The sequence below is a fragment of the Ipomoea triloba genome, chromosome 4 (assembly GCF_003576645.1).
Source record: "Ipomoea triloba cultivar NCNSP0323 chromosome 4, ASM357664v1".
NCBI lineage: Eukaryota > Viridiplantae > Streptophyta > Magnoliopsida > Solanales > Convolvulaceae > Ipomoea > Ipomoea triloba.
This window is the reverse complement of record NC_044919.1, coordinates 25,728,686-25,748,489: the sequence shown is the minus strand read 5'-3', so window position 1 is coordinate 25,748,489 and position 19,804 is coordinate 25,728,686. Positions and strand designations below refer to the sequence as shown.

Here is a 19,804-nt window from a genome sequence, read left to right as displayed (position 1 = left end):
TGTTGAGGCCAATTTCCTTAAGGGTAGTTCTTAAAAACCTCCAGTCTAGTCTGTCGTATGCTTTCTCCAAGTCGATTTTCAGTATTATATACCTTGTTTTTCCCCTTTCAGTCCTAATGGTATGAAGAATTTCTTGGTATATAACAATGTTGTCAGTGATTTGCCTATTTGCCACAAAACTGCTCTGGTTCGGACTAACAAGGTCCGACATAATTCCTTTTAATCTATTAGTCATGACCTTTGTTATCAACTTGTACGCAACATTACACAAGCTGATGGGTCTTAGTTGATTGACTCTTTTCGGATTATCCACTTTTGGTATGAGGACTAAATTCGTTTCGTTGATTCCAACGGGGAGGTTTCCACCCTCGAAAAATCCCTTAACCATTCTATGCATGCAGTCACTTACTATATCCCAGTGCTTCTGATAAAACATGACGTGAAAACCGTCAAGCCCCGGCGCTTTGAGTGGAGCCATAGACATCATGGCTTCTTTTACCTCTTCCTTAGTAATCTGCATGTTGACCATGTTCCATTTCCCTTCATCAATCCTGGGAAAGCATCCCTTGAACTCGTCATCTTTCTGTAGCCACATCCTCCTTAGTATATAGATTTCTGTAAAATTCCTGAACCATTCTTTCTATTTGGCTCGTGTTAGTGATCCATTCGTCACTACTGCTTTTAAGTCCCTGGATTTTTCCCCTTGCTCGTCGGACCATTGTCGCGGCGTGGTAGAACCTAGTGTTCCGGTCTCCTGACTGTATCCACTCCTCTTTAGATTTTTGAAACCATTTTAGCTCCTCTTGGTGCAGTACTTCCTCAAAGCTCTGTCCGGATTTTTCGCTCAAGTTTTATGAGCCCATTGTGCGGTTTAGTGTCCAAGGTCCTTTGAATACCCTCAATTCGAGCCAGTAGGGTGTGCTTTTTCTTTTCAATGCTTCCAAACGTTTCTCTACTCCATTCCATGCAGCTGATCCGCATGTTCAAGATGTTTTCCAGTATCGCTTTATCCCCATTCCAGCCTTGCTTGACCAGCCGCGTAAAATCTGGGTGACGGCTCCAAGTTGTTTGGAATTGAAAATTGTAGTTCTTCCGTGCTGCGGTTGGTTCCCCAATTTCGATAAGTAGAGGGGAATGATCCGAGCATACTCTTGGTAAGTGGGACACTTTGGTGTTCGGGTGTTTAAGCATCCACTCCAGATTGCATAAAGCGCGATCAAGTCTTGCTCCGGTGAAAGTAGAGCTTTCTCTTCCTCTCGTCCAAGTGTACCTAGCACCAACAAAGCCAATGTCAATTAGTCCTTCTTTAAAGATCCAATGTCTCATACCTGGACATCTATGATTATGGAAGTTGTCTTTGTTGCTAACATCCTCCATGCATGTTACCGCATTGTAGTCTCCCACTGTAATCCATTCATCATTTAGGGGGAGATGGTCATTAGACAGACTATCCCAAAGCTTGTTCCTTAGGTAGTGTGATGGACTACCATACACGAAATACACCAACCCCACCCTTTCATTACCCTTGGTGATATTGGTTAGCACAAATTGCGAATTAGTAGCAATGATGTCCACTGTAATGTTGTTTCTCCACAGCAGCCATATGCCCCCGCTAAACCCAACGGCTTCTACTCTAATCCAATTATCAAAGCCAAAGCTCCTGCAAGCCTTGTCCACCGCGCAAATTACAATCCATTACTATAGGAAAAATGACATCTTTGGTCCTTGAGTAATAATGGTAGTGATGACTCAGTCCTTGAGTTATGAGCGTATCCGAGTTTAGTCCCTCAGTTATTTGTAAAGTGATGAGTTTAGTTCATAGTCGTTAAATTTGACGGACAAATTAAAAAATATTTAAAATTTGATGGGTAAAGTAGGAAATTCACATTTTATTCTCTTTATTATATCAAAATCACTTTGACAACATTATTTTTCACTTCTTAGCATCTTATTTCATGATTCTTTAATTCTAAAAGCATTTCAATAATTTAAGTATGACTTGTTATGAAACCTGGTTCTCGTATAACAAACTTAAGACTTAGCACAAACAAAAAAACACTTGATCATTGTCTTTAGGCGTGTGAATCACACCATCCTAAAAGTTTATGATTTTTCAGTTATAAAAATTCAAAAAACGATTATTGACTAAACTACTGCATAAAGAATAATTATTTTTTAAATACTAAAAATCTCAAGTTATTCCGTTAGTGAATTTCTCATAAAAGCAACATGAGAAATTTGACATCATTTTGTATCTCAAAAGTTCTGGTTTGGTTACATTTGTGGCTTAGTAAAGAAAATCAAAAATTGTTAGAATAGTGTGTTTCACACGCCTGAAGACACTGATAAAATGTTTCTTTGTTTGTGCTAAGTCTTAGAGCATCCTTATCAATGGAGTTTTTTCATGATTTTTGAGGAGTTTTTGTAAGTGACTAGAAAGAGAAAATGAGAGGAGAAAAGATAAAAAAAAAATAGAAAAAGAGGAAAAAAATAAAATAAAACTTGATTTGAAGCCACAGCAGCAGGCGCGCAGACCATGAGACGCGCCAGCTGGTGGAGCTGCGTTTCCCGCACGCAAGTACCCCTGTGCTTATTTGCTTTCCTTTCTTCACCAGTGGGGCCCATTAAATTTGGTTCTTGCAGGAGTTAAAAACTCCAAAAAACCTTTTCCCACATCAATTAAAAACTAGCCTTTTTTTTCACTGTTCCAAAAACTTCTCATTATTCATTGCAATGGATGCTCTTAGACCTTCCTCATTAGACTTCTTTGGCACGGTTTTTAAGGAAAAAAAGCTTAGGTATGTGTTTTTTAACAAATTGAAGTATTACATTTTAGAGAAGTTTTTCTCCTGCAACACTCCCATGTTGTCAAGTTTTTAGCCATTTGTTTATTGTTTTTTTTCTCATGTTGTCAGGTTTTGTAAGCATTTGCTGATTGTTTTTTTTTTCTTTTGGTCATTGCATTGCAACGGCCATTATTTTGTTTTTTTTTTTAATTATAAATTTCTTTTGTTAATTCTGGCAGTAGAATTCTTTTGTTTTTTTATTCTTTTAAAAAAATTGTTGAAACATTGTTAAATTTAATTTTGTTGTTAAATTTAATTTTGTTGTTAAATTTATTATTATTATTATTATTATTATTACTATTATTATTATTATTATTGTTATTATTATTATTATTATTATTATTGTTGTTGTTGTTGTTGTTGTTATTGTTATTCTATCTCTCTCACATGCACATATACATGTAAATAAATAAATAAATGAATATATATATATATATATATATATATATATATATATATATATATATATATATATATAAACGTTATGTATATCATAATCTGTTACAATGTTGATCTTGAAAATACAAGGAAAAATGGAAATACAATCAGAAAATTATCCACGAAGGATAATATTACAGGAAAAATTACAACCTACAAAAGGTTGAAAACCTGAACTACGGTTGAGGATGAAAACCGGACGATCTCGGGTGGTTGGAAGCACGAGTCGTGTTGCCACTCTCCTTAAAACCTTATTTACCGCCTCCCGGGGTGCTGGAGCGTTGCGGTCTAGGTTTCCCAGGATAAAACGTACTACGATCCAATCGTTTGAGCACACAAACTTGGATCCGGCGAACTAGGAACGTGGGTTCAACGTAGGTGGCTAGAAGGAAATGTGAGCAGAGTTTTGAGGATAAAGCAGTGTATTGCAGTGTGTTCTTGGTGTGTTCCAAACCTGCTGCTCACAACGAATATATAGTAGAGGAGAGTGGATCATAGCATTAATCATGACATTGATAATCCATTTCATAACCTCTTCCCACTAGCAGAAATTTAATTATGCCATTAACCAACACTTACACCCACTACCAAGTCCCATTATTCACAAAATAACTCTGAAAATAATGATTGGAATTAATCAAATTATAATGATTGGAATTAATCAAATTAATTCCGTAATATCAAGAGTCATTTCTGAACGGACACAATAGGTGAAACGTCGCGTTCGAGAGGTTACTGGAGTCACAGTGCGAGACATAGTCCTGCCTGTGAACCATCGAGACATCGCCGTGCCGCGAGACGTCGAGAAGTGCATGCTTCGAGACATCGTGCCGGCAGTAAGACATCGGACGTGCGCGCCAGCCCGGGCCGCGCGACATCGCACTCGCACGCGAACGGTCGACTCCGTCCGCGAGACATCGAACTACCTCTCGAGGTCAGCTCATTTGATGTCTCGAGCTTTTCCGGACGACATTCGTGCCCGCAGGTGCCGGCGCACACAAGTTCAAGCTTTTTCGAACTCATTTTGGGATTTGATTTGCACCCCCTCCCTGCGCGCGAGAGAGAACCTCTATGACATACAAGCCAATTAGCCTTAAAAAGGCTCTTGTATTTATAGTGGGTGAAATCTTCATTCCCAACCAATGTGGGACAAAGCTACATAAGCTTTTCCTCACTTAAAATTCCATCTCCAATGGTTCTACTTTGAGAACCAATTTCTCATTCACCCATTATCCATTTTGAGCGTACAATATATAGATCTCTTCGTCTCACTACGAAGAATCCGAATCCACTTTGACCCAACCCAAATCGGTAGTGGACCCCACTCTAAATTGTACCACAAAATGACCACTTAAATGCCATTTTAGTGCTATTTTTCCAACATAATCATCATCATCATTATTATTATTATTATTATTATTATTATTATTATTATAATATAAGGATATTTATGTCTTTAAAATATATTCTATTTCTATTCCTTTAACCAACCCAACACTGTAATACAATCCCTAAATTCTATTCCTTTACAAGGCATTTGGTTGGAGGAATTACAATTCTTTTCCCACTTAATTCCCACATAATTCCAAATGCAACAAAATTCCTTCGTTTGGTTGGACGGAATTGCAATTTCCCCATTTTCATGAAATTAGAATCCCATGGACCCCATGGGATTCTAATTCCATGAATTTTAGGAAGAAAAAAAGATAGTCTTGAGACAAATTACCCCTCCCCTTTTTTAACCTAAAATTGATACATGACCTTCTCTTCTAAATTATAGCGTGTATTATTCTTCGACTTCTCTTCGTGTATGCTCATTTAATTTAAATCTTTATATGCAACAACTATTCAAAATTTGCATTTTTTATATGCGTTATTTATATACAACAACTTTCGTTTTCTTTGCATTCTTTATATGCAGAACTCTTCATATTTTGCATTATTTATATTCAACAACTCTAACAATTTGTAAATTAATTTGTCAATTATAAATAATAACAACAACAACAACAACACCACCAATGAGCATTTTGGACTTTATACTACTTATTCCCTCTCAATTCCCATGTGGTCATGTATACCAAACATTGGAATTGAAATTCCTAGTAATTTTATTCTTGTTAACCAAACACTGGAATTTAAACTCCACTTTATTCCCGCATTATTTTTTTTCCATGGAATTGCAATTCTTTTTCCACCTAATTCATTACCTCTAACCAAACGTCCTGTTAGTGAACGAACCAATATTATACAATCCTTGTTCTATTCGGCTATTCCGTACCTATTCCATTTCATGTGGAATAACATTTATAATCCCTCCAAATTCATTCGTTGAACCAAACGTGGTGTTAAAGATTCAGGTGTTTACCTTTTTGGCCTAAAATGAAAGTGGCATTCAAACATGGCCGGATTTAGGTGTAGAAGAAGAATATCATCAATAGCAAAACATTTGCATTCAGACCTTGCCGAATTACAAAATAATAATAAAATCATTGCACCCAAAATTTGACGACATAGAAGATTTGTAGTGAAGTAGAGTTGATGTAAATGCTGCTATAAGGACTTATAACTTATTTATAATATTGTACTAGATTAAAATAAGTTCATGTAAATGCTATTTTTGAATTATAAATTTATTTTGACTCTCGAAGATTCTATAAGTAAATTGTAATTCCAAGAATTCTTATTGGAATTTGTAATCTTCTTTGTGTGCTGCAGTAATGTATTGAATAATCTATCAGTATACATACATACATACATACATACATACATACATACATACATATATATATATATATATATATATACCCAGATCTGTATATACATATATAAAAACAAAATATTCAGCTAAAAATAAATTACCAAATTTTCCCGTCTAAAATCACTTTCTATAACAGGAAATTCTTACAAAATGGTCATAGGTTCGAACCCCCGCTGGTATGAGCTTATATTCTTTGGGCTAAAAGTATTTGAAAAAATATAGAATACATACTACGGAGTATATTGTAAAAAATGTGAGTATTTCAAAAAAAAAAAAAAACTTAACTAACATGCAATTATGTCTAAATGTAATTGTAAGTTAATCAATAAAAATTTAAAAAACATCAATACAACTATACAAGTGTAATTTAAAAAACAATTTAGGAAGAAAAGTATTACTTTATTAAAATTAAAATATAAATTTCTAAACAATTTTTAAAAATTCCAACCAATCAAAATGAATTTATAAAATCCACTTTTATTTTAACTAAAATAGATTTGACCCATTTTTAATATGCACATAAAATCCACTCTTATTTTGACTATACAACAGATGCGGTAAGCATGGCGGGGTTAGTTTAATCATTCCTCGGTAGGATTCAGTTTTCAAAATAACAATTTGAAGATAATTCATCAACATTGCACCAGCCGGGAATCGAACCCGGGTCTGTACCGTGGCAGGGTACTATTCTACCACTAGACCACTGGTGCTTTTCGACTATTGTGTTTAATATTTTTATTAACTACTGTTTGTGCATATTTACCTTCATTTCATGCATTATCTTTGAGCAATTGAGCCACCGGGCACCCGCAACATGCCCTTGCCTAGTTGCCTCCTGTAGTGTCCTGTATCTCTTTCTTTTTTTTAGAATGTGAAGGCAGTCTTTTTTTATTTTTTTCTTTAAAAAATCAAAGAAATATTATTACTATAAATAAACCAAGTCGCGAATAAGTATTAAGATTTCACCATTATGGATCAAATTGAGAACCCGTAGTCTAGCCAAAACATAGGCTACATGGTTCGTGGATCTCATAATATGACAATTAAAATAATACAACCTATAGAGTGAATTAAAGAGACACAATCCTTCACTACTAGCCCGGCATATATAAGTCAAATCCAACATCTTCCTATTCATACTTTGACAAACATTTAAGCAATCAATCCATTGCAATATACGCTTTATCTTTTCAAAAAGGTTGTAGTTTTAGCTCCTATAGTAATAGAATCATTAAACCATGTTAGAATTTTACTTAATATATTTTAGTAATTTTTTTTAAAATTTTCCTTCTTTTGTTTTAATATTTCAACTACAAAATAGAGAATCAACAATCTCCTTAATTTCTTAAATTTTCCACTTCAACTGAGGTACTTCATCTTGTTTCTCTCTATATGAACATGATAAAATCAAGTTCACTACTCCAAATTCCTACGTCAACACCCAACCGCTATCTCAACTTCTGTTTAATAAAAGCAAACCTCTTTCTTATTTTAACCCACAAAAGAAGGAAGTCCCAAATACAAGCCCCAATCCCTCGCCCGCCTAACACCCAAAATATTTTCCACATCCTTAATAGAGTTCAAGGTATTTGAACTATAAACAACACTGCATTTATCAAAACTCACACCTTGCCCCGAGACCCTCCTGTAAACACCAAGAAAGTCCCCAACTACCTCCGCCTCCTTCCTCACCGCCTTAAAAAAAATAAGAGACTACCATTAACAAAAAAAAGATGTGAAACCGATGGAGCCCCTCTCGCCCGCCACCTGAATCCCATGCCACCCTAAAAAGATGAGACAAACCCTCAGCACAAAGAATAAAAAGGTAGGGTGAAAGTGGGCCCTTGCCTCAACCCCCTCATAGGAATAACTCGGCATGCCTCATACCCATTAACCATGATATTGTACCTCACCGATGAGACACACAACATAATCAAACATACCAACCTCTCAACAAACCCCAACTGACGCATCATATGCTCCAAAATGTCCACTCCGTTCTATCATATATTTTCACGATGTCTAATTTCAAACCCGCCCAACCCACCAACCCCAATTGCTTTCAACGTAGATAGTCCAAGTTGGGGAAGATATATAGGACTGGACTGAAAGTTCAACAAGATAGTTAATTTGCCCCAACTTGGACCATATGCGTATAACTATCTACCCCAACTCTAGAGAGCCAAAATTTGTCAACTGAGGATATACATAGTTATACATTTGCATATAACTATCTTTCCCAACTCCAGAGGTAAAATCTAAGGAGGGAAAGGAGGGATTTGCATATATACATATGGTCCAAATTGCATATATTAACTATCTTTTCAAAATTGTGATGAGTAAAGTGGTGATAGTGAAAAAGGGGTAAAAATGTCATTCCGCTGAGGATTGGGGCTGTGGCACGTACTTGTATGATATGTAAAATTCTAGGCACTAATATTTTGAATTCAAATGGATCCAAGCAAGCAATGATTCAAGAAAGGAAAATAAACTAATATTTTTGGTTTTTTTCTTATAAAGGAATGCAAATTAAACAATGATTAACTATATGATAAAAGAATGTGTCCGGATTAGGGGTATTGCTTTCTTGATGCACTAACAATCTCATAATTAGGGGAAAACAATTCACCAAGGGAATTATGGCAATGCACATAAGAGTTCAAGTCTAAGCTACAGTAGTAATCAATAAACAAGAATTAGAGTACGATTGCCCCACTTTCTTGATGAATCAATCCTAACCCTTGAAACACAAAAGCATTATAAGCCCCAAATTACCCCTATTTTCATAGTAGGAAAATTGGGTTTGATATTGGTTAGGCTTGAGTCTTTTATCCAACTCTCATTGAGATAAAAGCCTCTCCAAACAAGCTAACAATTGCTGCCCATCAATCACTAACAAGAGAAATTAACAATCCAATTCAAACATAAAACCCTAGGGGAGCAATTTATCCCCTTTAATTTATGCAATAATCACAACCCTAGCATCAAGAATAGCAATAGAACCCTAATCCAAACCCAAAAGCTAACTACTCATGCATCATAATGGTAAACAAAGCAAATCTATAATGAATCACCATAAACATTGCAAGAAATCTGAAAAGAAATTAAATAAAGGGAAAAGAAATCTTTACTAATGAAGAAGAAGAATTCTTGGTAGAAATCCACTCCAATCCGCAATCCAAACTTGAAATTAAAGCAATCTATGTAAAACTAGGCTAAACTATGCTATGGAAATCTAAAGAGAAGAGGAAAAATAAGCTAAGCAAAACTAGGGTTCGGAATCTCTCTAAATTGCAGAAAAACGCAAATTAAATAGGCATCAGCGCAGACCTCACAGCCTACCTCACAGGCGTGAGCCTGGCTGTGAGGTGGTCGTAGATCGCTTATAGTTTAAGTGGCCTCACGGCCACTCACACAGCCGTGTGGGTGGCCGTGTGGCAGCTTCTTCCTTTGCTTTCTCGCCCGGTTCATGCTCCGTTGCTCCTATCTTCCTTGGGTGGGTTCCTTAGCTTCCAAAATTGATCCAATAAGCTCCAAAATACTTCCTTTACTACTCATTGTGGACAATTATACCTAAGAACACAAAACACACAAATGAGTCATAGATTCCCACTCAAGTTATAGATATTTTGCACCAAAAATCACCAAAATAAGGAGTAAATAAAGGTTAGAATTAGAGATATCAATGGGCTCTAAGGATTTAAATAACAGACGAAGGTTGTTAATCGACATATACATCTCATTTTCCTTGATAGCCCATAAAAGGTATGCTATGGTGGTGATAATAATAGAAAAATAGACTGCACACTACGAACAAAACGCAAACAGGAAATGTTTGATCTTATACCACATACTAGGTGCTAGGGGGAATAATTGTGATATGTAGTTGGTCAGATTGTGATAACAACAATAACATATAAAACTAATGTACCCAACAAGAAAATACATAATTTAAGAATTTTCTTCCATAGAATATGCTTTATGTATAATATGCATTTGAAGAAATCTGACTCACCCCCAAAAATTTGCCCAAGGCGACCCATTAGCTCAAGACGTACTATAAAATCATTTGGGTCTTTAAAGCCTTTAAAAATGTATAGCAACATATGAAGTACCAAAAACATATATGCAATCATCTAAGAGTAACATATTGTAACACCCCGAAATTTCATAAGTGTTTTAAAGAAAATATTATTATTATTTTTGAAATATCTATGTTTTATGTTGCCCAAAAGAATTTTTAGAAATTATTATTTATGACAAAATATATATTTTCTAATGTATATGTATATATATATATACTTATTTCAAAAATAGTCCATAAGAATTGATTTGGCTTTTTCGTCTAAACCTTGAGATTTCTATAAAAGGTCTTTGGTTCAAATTTGGGCAACAAAAAATTAATTTTAAATCCATATATTGCAATTCGTATATATTTAAATATATATATATATATATATATATATATATATATATATATATATATATATATATATATTATGTGGTATATATTTAAATATATATATTATGTGGTGAGAATTTTTATAAGAGTTAGTGTATTATGTGTTTAGGATTTTGATGTTGAGTATGAGTCTGTGGTTCAATCCTTGCTAGTGTTGTTTTTTTTTTAAAAAAAAATAAAAAAAATGTGGCAGTGTAGTGTATATATATTAATTTGTTCTTGATTTTACGTTAATTGTGAGTGGGAGTGATTGTCTTCATTTATCCTTAATTATAATTTATATATTTATGTTGTATTTATATATAATGATAAATTAGTAATAACGTTAATAATTATAATAATGATGATTAAATAGAAAGGGGTTACATATGTTATAATAATGCTAATAGTATATGATTATTTGAGAGAGAGAGAGAGCTTACCAGCCTGCGTCCTCATCTTCTTTCTTCTTCTTTGACGGGAATAACGCAGCCCAGAGAGAGAGAGGGAGAGCTCTCTCTTCTTGCCTATCTTCTTCTTCTATACAATAACCCATCTTCATACTTGAGTTTCTTCTTCATCATTCGCCATCTTTTTCTTCTATATAATCACCCATCTTCATACATCTTCTGCTTCTTCATTTCGGACGTGATGGTCAAGAGAGAGAGAGGGGGAGAGTTTATCTGCGTATCCGGCCTCGTCTTCATCTTCTTTGTGAGGAGTCCGGGAGAGAGAGAGAGAGAGAGGGAGGCCGGAGGTGGAGTGGGGTTGGCGATGGCGGTCACGAGTAGCAGCGATGAACCTCTGTTTCCTCCTCCGGCGGACCATAGAACCTGGACGGCGAAGTGATCTCCCTTGCCGGAGGTGATGGCGACGTGCGGTGATAGCAATGGTGAACTCCTTCATCTCCAGCGTTGCAGTGGCGGTGCTGCCATGGAGTTGATGGTGGTAGCATAGTGACCGGCGGTGGTGTCTTCTTCCTTCTCCGGCGACCATCCACGGCGACGGTGGTGCGTTGATGGTGATGATCCGCCGGCGTTGATGCTGGAAAATGATGATGGAGGGCTTTCATCTGGTTTAGCCGTACGTAATGGGTAATAATAATAATAATAATAATAATAATAATAATAATAATAATGCATGTATTATGAAATAATAATATTAATACTAATAATATAAATATTTATAGTAATAATAATAAGAAAGCCGAGAGCAAAGAAAGAAGAAGCTAATGATATTTGATGAGTGATGATTCTAGTGTAAAAATTACAGAGTTAAGGGGGGTATTTATAGTGTTCAGAAATGAATAAACAAATATTAAATGTACAGTAATAAACACATAATTGTGCCAGTCTAGTTGGATAAGTCTGAAGCCTAAAAGCTGAGCCTCTCCTGAATTCCCGTGTTCGAGTCCTGTAGGCTCCACCTAATTTTGTTGTTTAGCTGATTGGATTGTTGCTCAAGACTCCCAGTAAGCAGTTATATACACATAGACATAACATCAATAGTGATAGTGTATGCAGTTTAATGGATGGACTCCTAACATATGAACAAGAGGTCAAGAGCTCGAATCCTTGCTTGGACATTCACTATTTTCGTTTTATTTCATAACAGCATGGTATTAGTAGCGTAAATAAATATTTGATTAATTTATAAATTCTTTATCAAAGGTGTTGGTAGCTCAATGGTTTGAGTGTGTGCGGCTTTTAGGTAAGATTTATGTCTACTTAAAATTTATGGCAAAAACTTGTATGAGACCGTCTCACTGTTAGACGGGTCGGGTCAAATACAAATGTGATACTTATACTCACAAGTGTCATACTTACATGCTCAAATGTAACACTAATCAGGAATAAAATTTTTGTTACTAAGGGTAAATGTAATACTTTTAAGGGAAAATACAATACTTTTACATTTCGATTTAAAAGTATTACATTTGTCCTTAAAAGTATTATATTTGCCCTTATAAGTGAGGGACACTTGTCAACATTACTTATTATGAAAAATGTATTACTTTTTCTCTTATAAGTAACAAAAAATGTATTCCTAATTAGTATTACATTTGAGCATATAAGTATGACATTTGTACATATAAGTATGACATTTGCATGTTGCTTCGACCCGACCCGACCCGTCTCACACAAGTGTGACCCAAAATTTATTTACCTCAAATTAAAATCATTTTACTACGTGATTATGTGCAATATTTATTTTACTATGATGATGGCTGACTATGTGATTATTGAATCATTTATAATATTTAAATTTATTATTATTGATTTATGCGATTTGTTGAATTATAAAGATTATTATGAAATTTGTGACATGTTTTGGATTTTATACATATTATTTGTACGTGTTGTACTTTGTAAGTGATATATATTGGCTTATTAAGTTTTGAATGGTGAAAAGGGAAAATTATTAATATATGGTTTATGAATGAGAAAATACTTGTATATAGATATTAAGAATATAAAGGTTTACCTAAGGTATGAAATTTAATAAGTGATTTTTGAGGTATAATGGTAAGATCTGAAATTTGAAGGATTTGGTTATGTATATATTCTGTCACGGAGGATGGTAATACTTGGATGTTTTGAATTCTCATTTTTGGTTATAATTATTATTGTGAGAGCTGAGTTCTCTTTATTTGGTTTGGCCACCGGTTCGTAGATTCGTCTGATTGGTTTGGAAGTTAAAACTTTCCATTTGGATCCATTCCTCATTGACACTATAACTGTTGATAGGTATATGAAAAGTTTAATCAACTATTTGAAATTTACCTTTGGTGGGTATTTTTGAGAGCTTGGAAACTCTCTTGGTGGTTATTTTGAGAGTTTGGAAACTCTCCTTGGTTATTATTTTATGAACATGGAAATTTTATTTAGTGGTTATTACGATTTGGAAATTCTTTGGTGACTATTTAAGGATTCTAAATCTCTTGGTCAATATATTATGATTTAAAGAATTGTTGAGTACTGATCATATTATGAAATGTTTCGAGGAAATAATTATATGCAAAAGTTGAGGTAAATATTATAGGGTGAATCTTGAGGAAATGGTGGTTGAATAATTTTGGATCTGGGAAGCTTGTCAAACAAAAATAGATCTTCCAGATCTCCCAAAAATCCTTATCCCCATCTTTCTAAGGAGTAACATCATTAGCTTCGTGCAAATTGACATGATATAATTCTCTCCCTTGTTTGCTTCGGGCAAACTGATATGATATAATTCACTCCCTCATTTGCTTCGGACAAACCGATATGATATCATTTGCGTTCTATCTTTGAAATAGCATTTAAACTAATTATATCATGTAGAGCATAAATCAAACATCATTCTTATAAAGGAGTATACTATCCTTAAATAACACAGAATTACATTAAGCCATTTTCGAAGAGGGATTCATCATTTTGACATCTAGTCAATGGAGGATTATCATAATTTGTTGATAGTAACAATCCTTTTAAGATTGATATAGGATTTATGGAACAAATAATAATTCAACTTTGAATTAGTACCCAATCAATTGCATACGAGAGTCTTGATTGCATGCATGAGAAAAATTTTCGTAAATAAGCATGCAAACTAAGAGAAGTAACTTCGAGAAGTAAACTTCCTCTGGAACTTCTTGGATGCTTCAAGCATGATCTAACCTCTCGGCCATGAAAATATTTTCATGCATTACTTCAAACATTATCATGATACCAATCATTTCTTCATCAATATCTCATTTCATTATCATTATTTATCACAGTTTTTGCTTCAAGCAAACTAGAATCAACAAGATGACACTCATTCTTTGACGACCAAATGCTTTAGTGTGCGGCACATAGGGATCAATGTCATTCACACCCACATTGATAGCAAACCTGCTTCTTGCTAGAACTTTGCCTTGATGAGTTTGGTCGTCCTTGATTATCTCGATCACTTTGCTTCTTATTTTGAGCTCATAACTCATACCATCCCGATTATGACCTAGACCGCAACCCCTTATAAAGTTGCACGACTACGCAACATTATGTGCTTCATGCACCATTACAGAACTAACCAGACGTGCATTATGATTCTTCATAACAACTGGTTGCGCTTTTTAGTCACAAGGAGTGCTAAAATCAACCTAGAATGTTTTTCATAATTTGTTGCCATGTACTGTTGCTAGAGTACAAGGTTACTCACATGAAAAATTGACAAGGTCTTTTCAATTAAATCTTTTTCTAAAACTTCTTGTTTACAGAGTTTCACTTTGTGAGACTGTACTATTTTGTGAATAGTTGAATTATAGTTAGTTACTGACTTATAATCTTGAGATCTGAGATTAAACTAGTCAAATCGTGCCTGAGGAAGGACAATTGATAACTACTGGTCGAAATGGTCTTTCAGGGACTTCCATAACGTAATGGGGTCTTTTTCAATCAAATACTCATTTTTAAGATCGTGGTGACATAGAAATATGAGAGCTTGTGTTAGTGCTCAGTGAGTTTGTGACATAGCAATAATAGTTTGACTTAATTCATGGGATGTCATATATATTTCAATATCCAAAGCCAAAGTTACATAATTGCTACAATCATGAGCGAGCTCAATATATTCACGTTTGTCAATGGAATACATGATCTTCAAGATCATCATCTAATGCAACTTTAGGAAGCAATGTGTGACAACATGGGAAAAACCACTATTTTGAATACATGTTCAAACAATGGATGAAGAAACACCTTTTTACATAAATATGCATATATGTATCTTAGCATACTAATGCAAACATAATAAGAATTGGTTATATACGCATTCGATATCCAAAGTCGTAGAACATACATGTATACATATATATACGATTTGACATATAATTGTAACGTTTTCCTTTAGTATTAGTATTATTATTATTATTATTAGGATTATTATCATAAATAATAATATTAAGTATTTATGTGGTGCAAATTGTTTAGGCTGACTAAGTATTAGTATTTAATTAGCATTAGGTAATTGGTTACCCACATTGATGGGATGTAGGTATATATATATAGACCCAGAGTCCTCTCACTGCTCAGTTCACGACTCATACACTGTCTAGAGTACTGAGAAAAGTGAGAGAAGCACTATCTTGTTCACGATGATTTCACAGTAGCCCGAGGAGCTTCTATTCAACAGACGAAAGACACAAGCAATCAAGGTTTAAAGCTATGGTTGGAGGTTAGTGGGTTTATGTTTATTGCCACATATTAAATGCTTAATGTGGATTATGTGCTTACATTTGGAATCAGAGCCAATTTAATCTCTGCCTAGTTTTTTTATTGCATAAATTTACAGTTTTCAACATATGTTATATACATTATTGTATAATTGAGAACATATATGAATGTTGTTTTTGCAATTATCTGGGCTGTTGGATTTTTTTTTAAATTTTCCGCATTAAGAATTTAAAAAAATTTGTTTTGAATATTGGATGATGCCTACTGTTCATCATCGGATTTCGGTCGTCGACACCCATTGTTGGAACCTCTGTTTTTCGGTGATGGGCATGGATCAATGGCGACGGAGGCACGACCTTAAGGCAAGTCGTGTTCTGCAGATCGTCAGCCGACGGAGGTGTCGTGAACAGAGACGAATGACAACGATGTTGGCATTGCGACGAGGCTAGGCGGCGGCGACACTGGATTTCCCGGTAGCGGTACTGTTGTTTGCTCTCCTTTCGACGACCGGGTGCTTTGTGTTCTGCGCTGCTACGCTTAGTTTATGAAGAAGATGATGAAGTTATAAGATACTAGGCCGGGTCTGGCTCAATTGGGCAAGACCTGGACTCCTTAAAAAAAAAAAACAAAACTCTGGGCATGTTTTGTTTTGGGCTTCCCTAGGTTTTAATTTCTTCATCATATTTGGCTTCTAATATTTTTATCCAATTGATTTTTTTTGCCTAAAGTTAATGTTAAATTATTATTCAATTTTTGAACAAATTATTAAGCTTTCAATTTGTTTGAATTTTAATTTAATATTAAATTTTCAGTTTAAATTGTATTAAATGTTACAATTTAATTGTGAAGTATGAGTTGGGGTATGCATACTCTAAGCATGTTCTTTTATGTTTATTGCATTACTTATTCGATTGTTATAATTATGCGCTTTAGAAAAGCATGTTCTTTAAGTATAAATTTAGAGCCTTTTAGGTCTGAATTATATGCCTATTATGCATGATATAGCGCCTTTTAGGTGAATTTAGTGCCTTTAAGGATATATTAAGCATATTATATATTGTACTCTTCCATTCTTAGTCCACTCGTGTCTTTTAAAGCACATTAAAATATCTTTAAAAGATAGTTCACCATATTTTTTTAAAAAAGAGCCTAAATCATAGGTGAACTCTCCTTTTTTGGTTTAGAATCAATCAAACGGTTTTACTTCAAATACGAGAACACATGACTTAGGGAAGTTTCGTGGTGAGGAATACTAGTTCTATGGCCCTGGCTTAAACACCTTGTTGCTACTAGTCCCCTTGTGACACTACTCTATCTAAGGAGTTGGTATTTAACTGAGTTTCGTCTCGACCAACTTTCATGGGAGTACCTAATGATTGTCTATCATATGTTGGTTTAATTAGTTTGCTAGGCTTTAAATTCCCCTTTGCCAAGTGATTACAATTTTGTAATTAAAGATTAGTCACAACATCTTTAATTGCTTAAATTTTCTTCAGATTAACTCACATAAAGAATTGACAATAACTTTGTAATTAATTCTATACGATATGGCAAAATTTAGCCCACGGGCAATTTTGTTGTATTTATAGGATTGATTAGGATGAAATACTGAATTATATTCATAATTTGCCCACAGGAATTATGAATCGGTATATAGTGTAGTGGTTTTATCATTAAGGATAGAACATCCAAAAATCAAAATCGTGCCCTATTCTCAAGTTCTATCATTTGGCTTGATGGGTTCATTTTGCCTAAAAATTTAGCCCACAGGCAATTTTTATGGCATTTGAATTATCTTTTGCATAAATTTACATTGGCAAAAATATGTACTTCAGTTCCTTAGTGCCTCTAATTTTAACCAACTTAAAATTTTTTCAGCAACTGTCCCAACTATCATGAACATTGACGTACCAACACTTACCTCAAACAATCATAAAGAATGGAAATATGCCCTTCTCCTCTATTTTGGCTGGCTCGAGATGGACTATGCCCTCAACCATCTGGAACTTGTAGCTATCACTACGGAAAGCATTGCAGAAGACAGAGAGCTTTATGCTAGATGGGAACGATCCAATCGTTTATGCATTCTATTTATCGAATCTCGGCTTCCCAATGATATTCGTGGCACGGTTGACCACATTGTGAAGGTTCAAGAGTATATTAAGGCTATCGACGCCGAGTTTGTTGGTTCAAACAAAGCCTTGGCAAGCACCCTGATCATGAGAGTCACCTCCACCCATTTTTCCCCCACCAAAGGTGTGCGTAGTCACATCATACAGTTGCGAGATATTGTGGCTCAGCTTGAAAAGATGGAGATCAAACTCCTAGAATCATTCGTGGTGCACTTTGCACTGAATACACTCCCTTATGTAGCCCCTTTAAAATCTCTTACAACACACATAACTAGAAATGGTCCATTAATGATCTAATCACTATATGTGTGCAAGAGGAAGGGATGCTACTTCAAGAGCAGTGGGGAGTGTCGTGCTTACAATCGCAAAACCTAAATTTAAGTTTGGGAAGCATTCCACTTCGACTAAAGGGAAAGGGAAAATAACCCCTCAAGCTAACATTAAGAAGTCTCAGAAATGCTTATTTTGTAAGAAGAAGGGGCATATGGAGAACACTGTTCAAAGTTTAAGAAGTGGATGGCTGAGAAAGGTATAATCTCCTCTTTCGTTTGTTTTGAAGCCAATATGTCAGATGTTAATACTAACACTTGGTGGATTGATTCTGGTTCAACAATCCACATTGCAAATTCTTTACATGATATGCAAAATCTGAGGCTACCGAAGGCAAATGAGCAGAACATCTTTTTCGGGAATAAGATGGGCTCACCGATTAAAGCTGTGGGGACATGCAATTTGATATTAGATAATGGTTTTGTTCTAGTGTTAGAGTCGACATTTTATGTACCAAGTTTTTCACGAAATTTGGTTTCAATTTCCAAACTTGTATCATTGGGTTTCAGATTCATTTTTTTAGACAAGTTTTTTTTTTAGTTATATAATAATTTTACTTGTGTGGGAAATGGTCACTGTCTAGTGGTCTTTATCACCTTCACTTACAAAACAATACAAATTATGATTCCTTACATGTTCAAACTGGCACCAAACGATGTGGTATTGACGAAAACTCTTCAATGTTGTGGCATCGGAGATTGAGACATACCTCCATTGAATGCATTAAGAGATTAGTTAAAGATGTGGTACTTTCTACCTTAGATTTTATTGATTTCTTAACTTGTGTAGACTGCATTAAAGGCAAGCAGACTAACAAGTCAAAGAAAGGTGCCAACAGATGTTCAACATTGTTAGAGATAATTCATACTGACATATGTTGTCTTGACATGGATATGTAGGGTCAGAAATATTTCATTACCTTTATAGATGATTTTTTCTAGATTTACCTATGTGTATTTACTTCATCATAAACATGAAGCATTAGATGCCTTTAAACTGTTTAAGGCTGGAGTTGAAAACCAATGCAAGAAGCAACTACAAATAGTTAGGTCAGATGGAGGTGGTGAATATTATGGTAGATACATAGAAAATGGACAAGCTTTGGGCCCGTTTGCTAAATTTCTTCAAGAACCTGGGGTTGTTGCCCAATACACCATGCAGGGTTCCCCGGATCAAAATGGTGTTGTTGAACGAAGAAATCGAACCCTTTTGGATATGGTGCGGAGTATGACAAGTAACTCTACATTTCCAAAATCATTGTGGGCCGAAGCACGTAAGACGGAAACGTATATATTGATTCGTGTTTTGACCAAGGATGTCCCCAAGACACCTTTTGAGCTTTTCAAAGGTTGGAAACCGAGTTTTCATGATATGCGTATTTGGAGATGTCCGTCTAAGGTGAGGATATATAGGGATGGCAATGTGCCCCGTCCCCGTCGGGGATCTCTGTCCCCGTTTGAAACGGGGGCGGGGACAGGAAAAATTTTCGGGGATCGGGGACAGGGATGGGGAATTTTTCAATTCCCCGTCGGGGACGGGGACGGGGATACCCCTCCCCGCCCCGCCCCGTCCCCGAATAATATATATAATTAAAAGTTTTATATATATATATATATATATATATATATATATATATATATATATATATATATATATATATATAT

At 35.0% G+C, this 19,804-nt stretch overlaps 1 protein-coding gene and 1 non-coding gene across 2 annotated transcripts; both read right to left on the bottom strand.

The window, feature by feature from the left end:
* Window positions 1-819: 819 nt before the first annotated feature.
* Window positions 820-11,042, bottom strand: LOC116016057. The gene is made up of 2 exons (XM_031256221.1): window positions 10,930-11,042; window positions 820-1,660 (listed from the first exon to the last, which is right to left on the bottom strand). The coding sequence occupies exons 1-2, from the start codon at window positions 11,040-11,042 to the stop codon at window positions 820-822; spliced, it is 954 nt and encodes a 317-aa protein (XP_031112081.1).
* TRNAG-GCC lies at window positions 6,685-6,755 on the bottom strand. Its single transcript has one exon. It is a non-coding gene; the product is annotated as a tRNA-Gly (tRNA).
* Window positions 11,043-19,804: the final 8,762 nt, after the last annotated feature.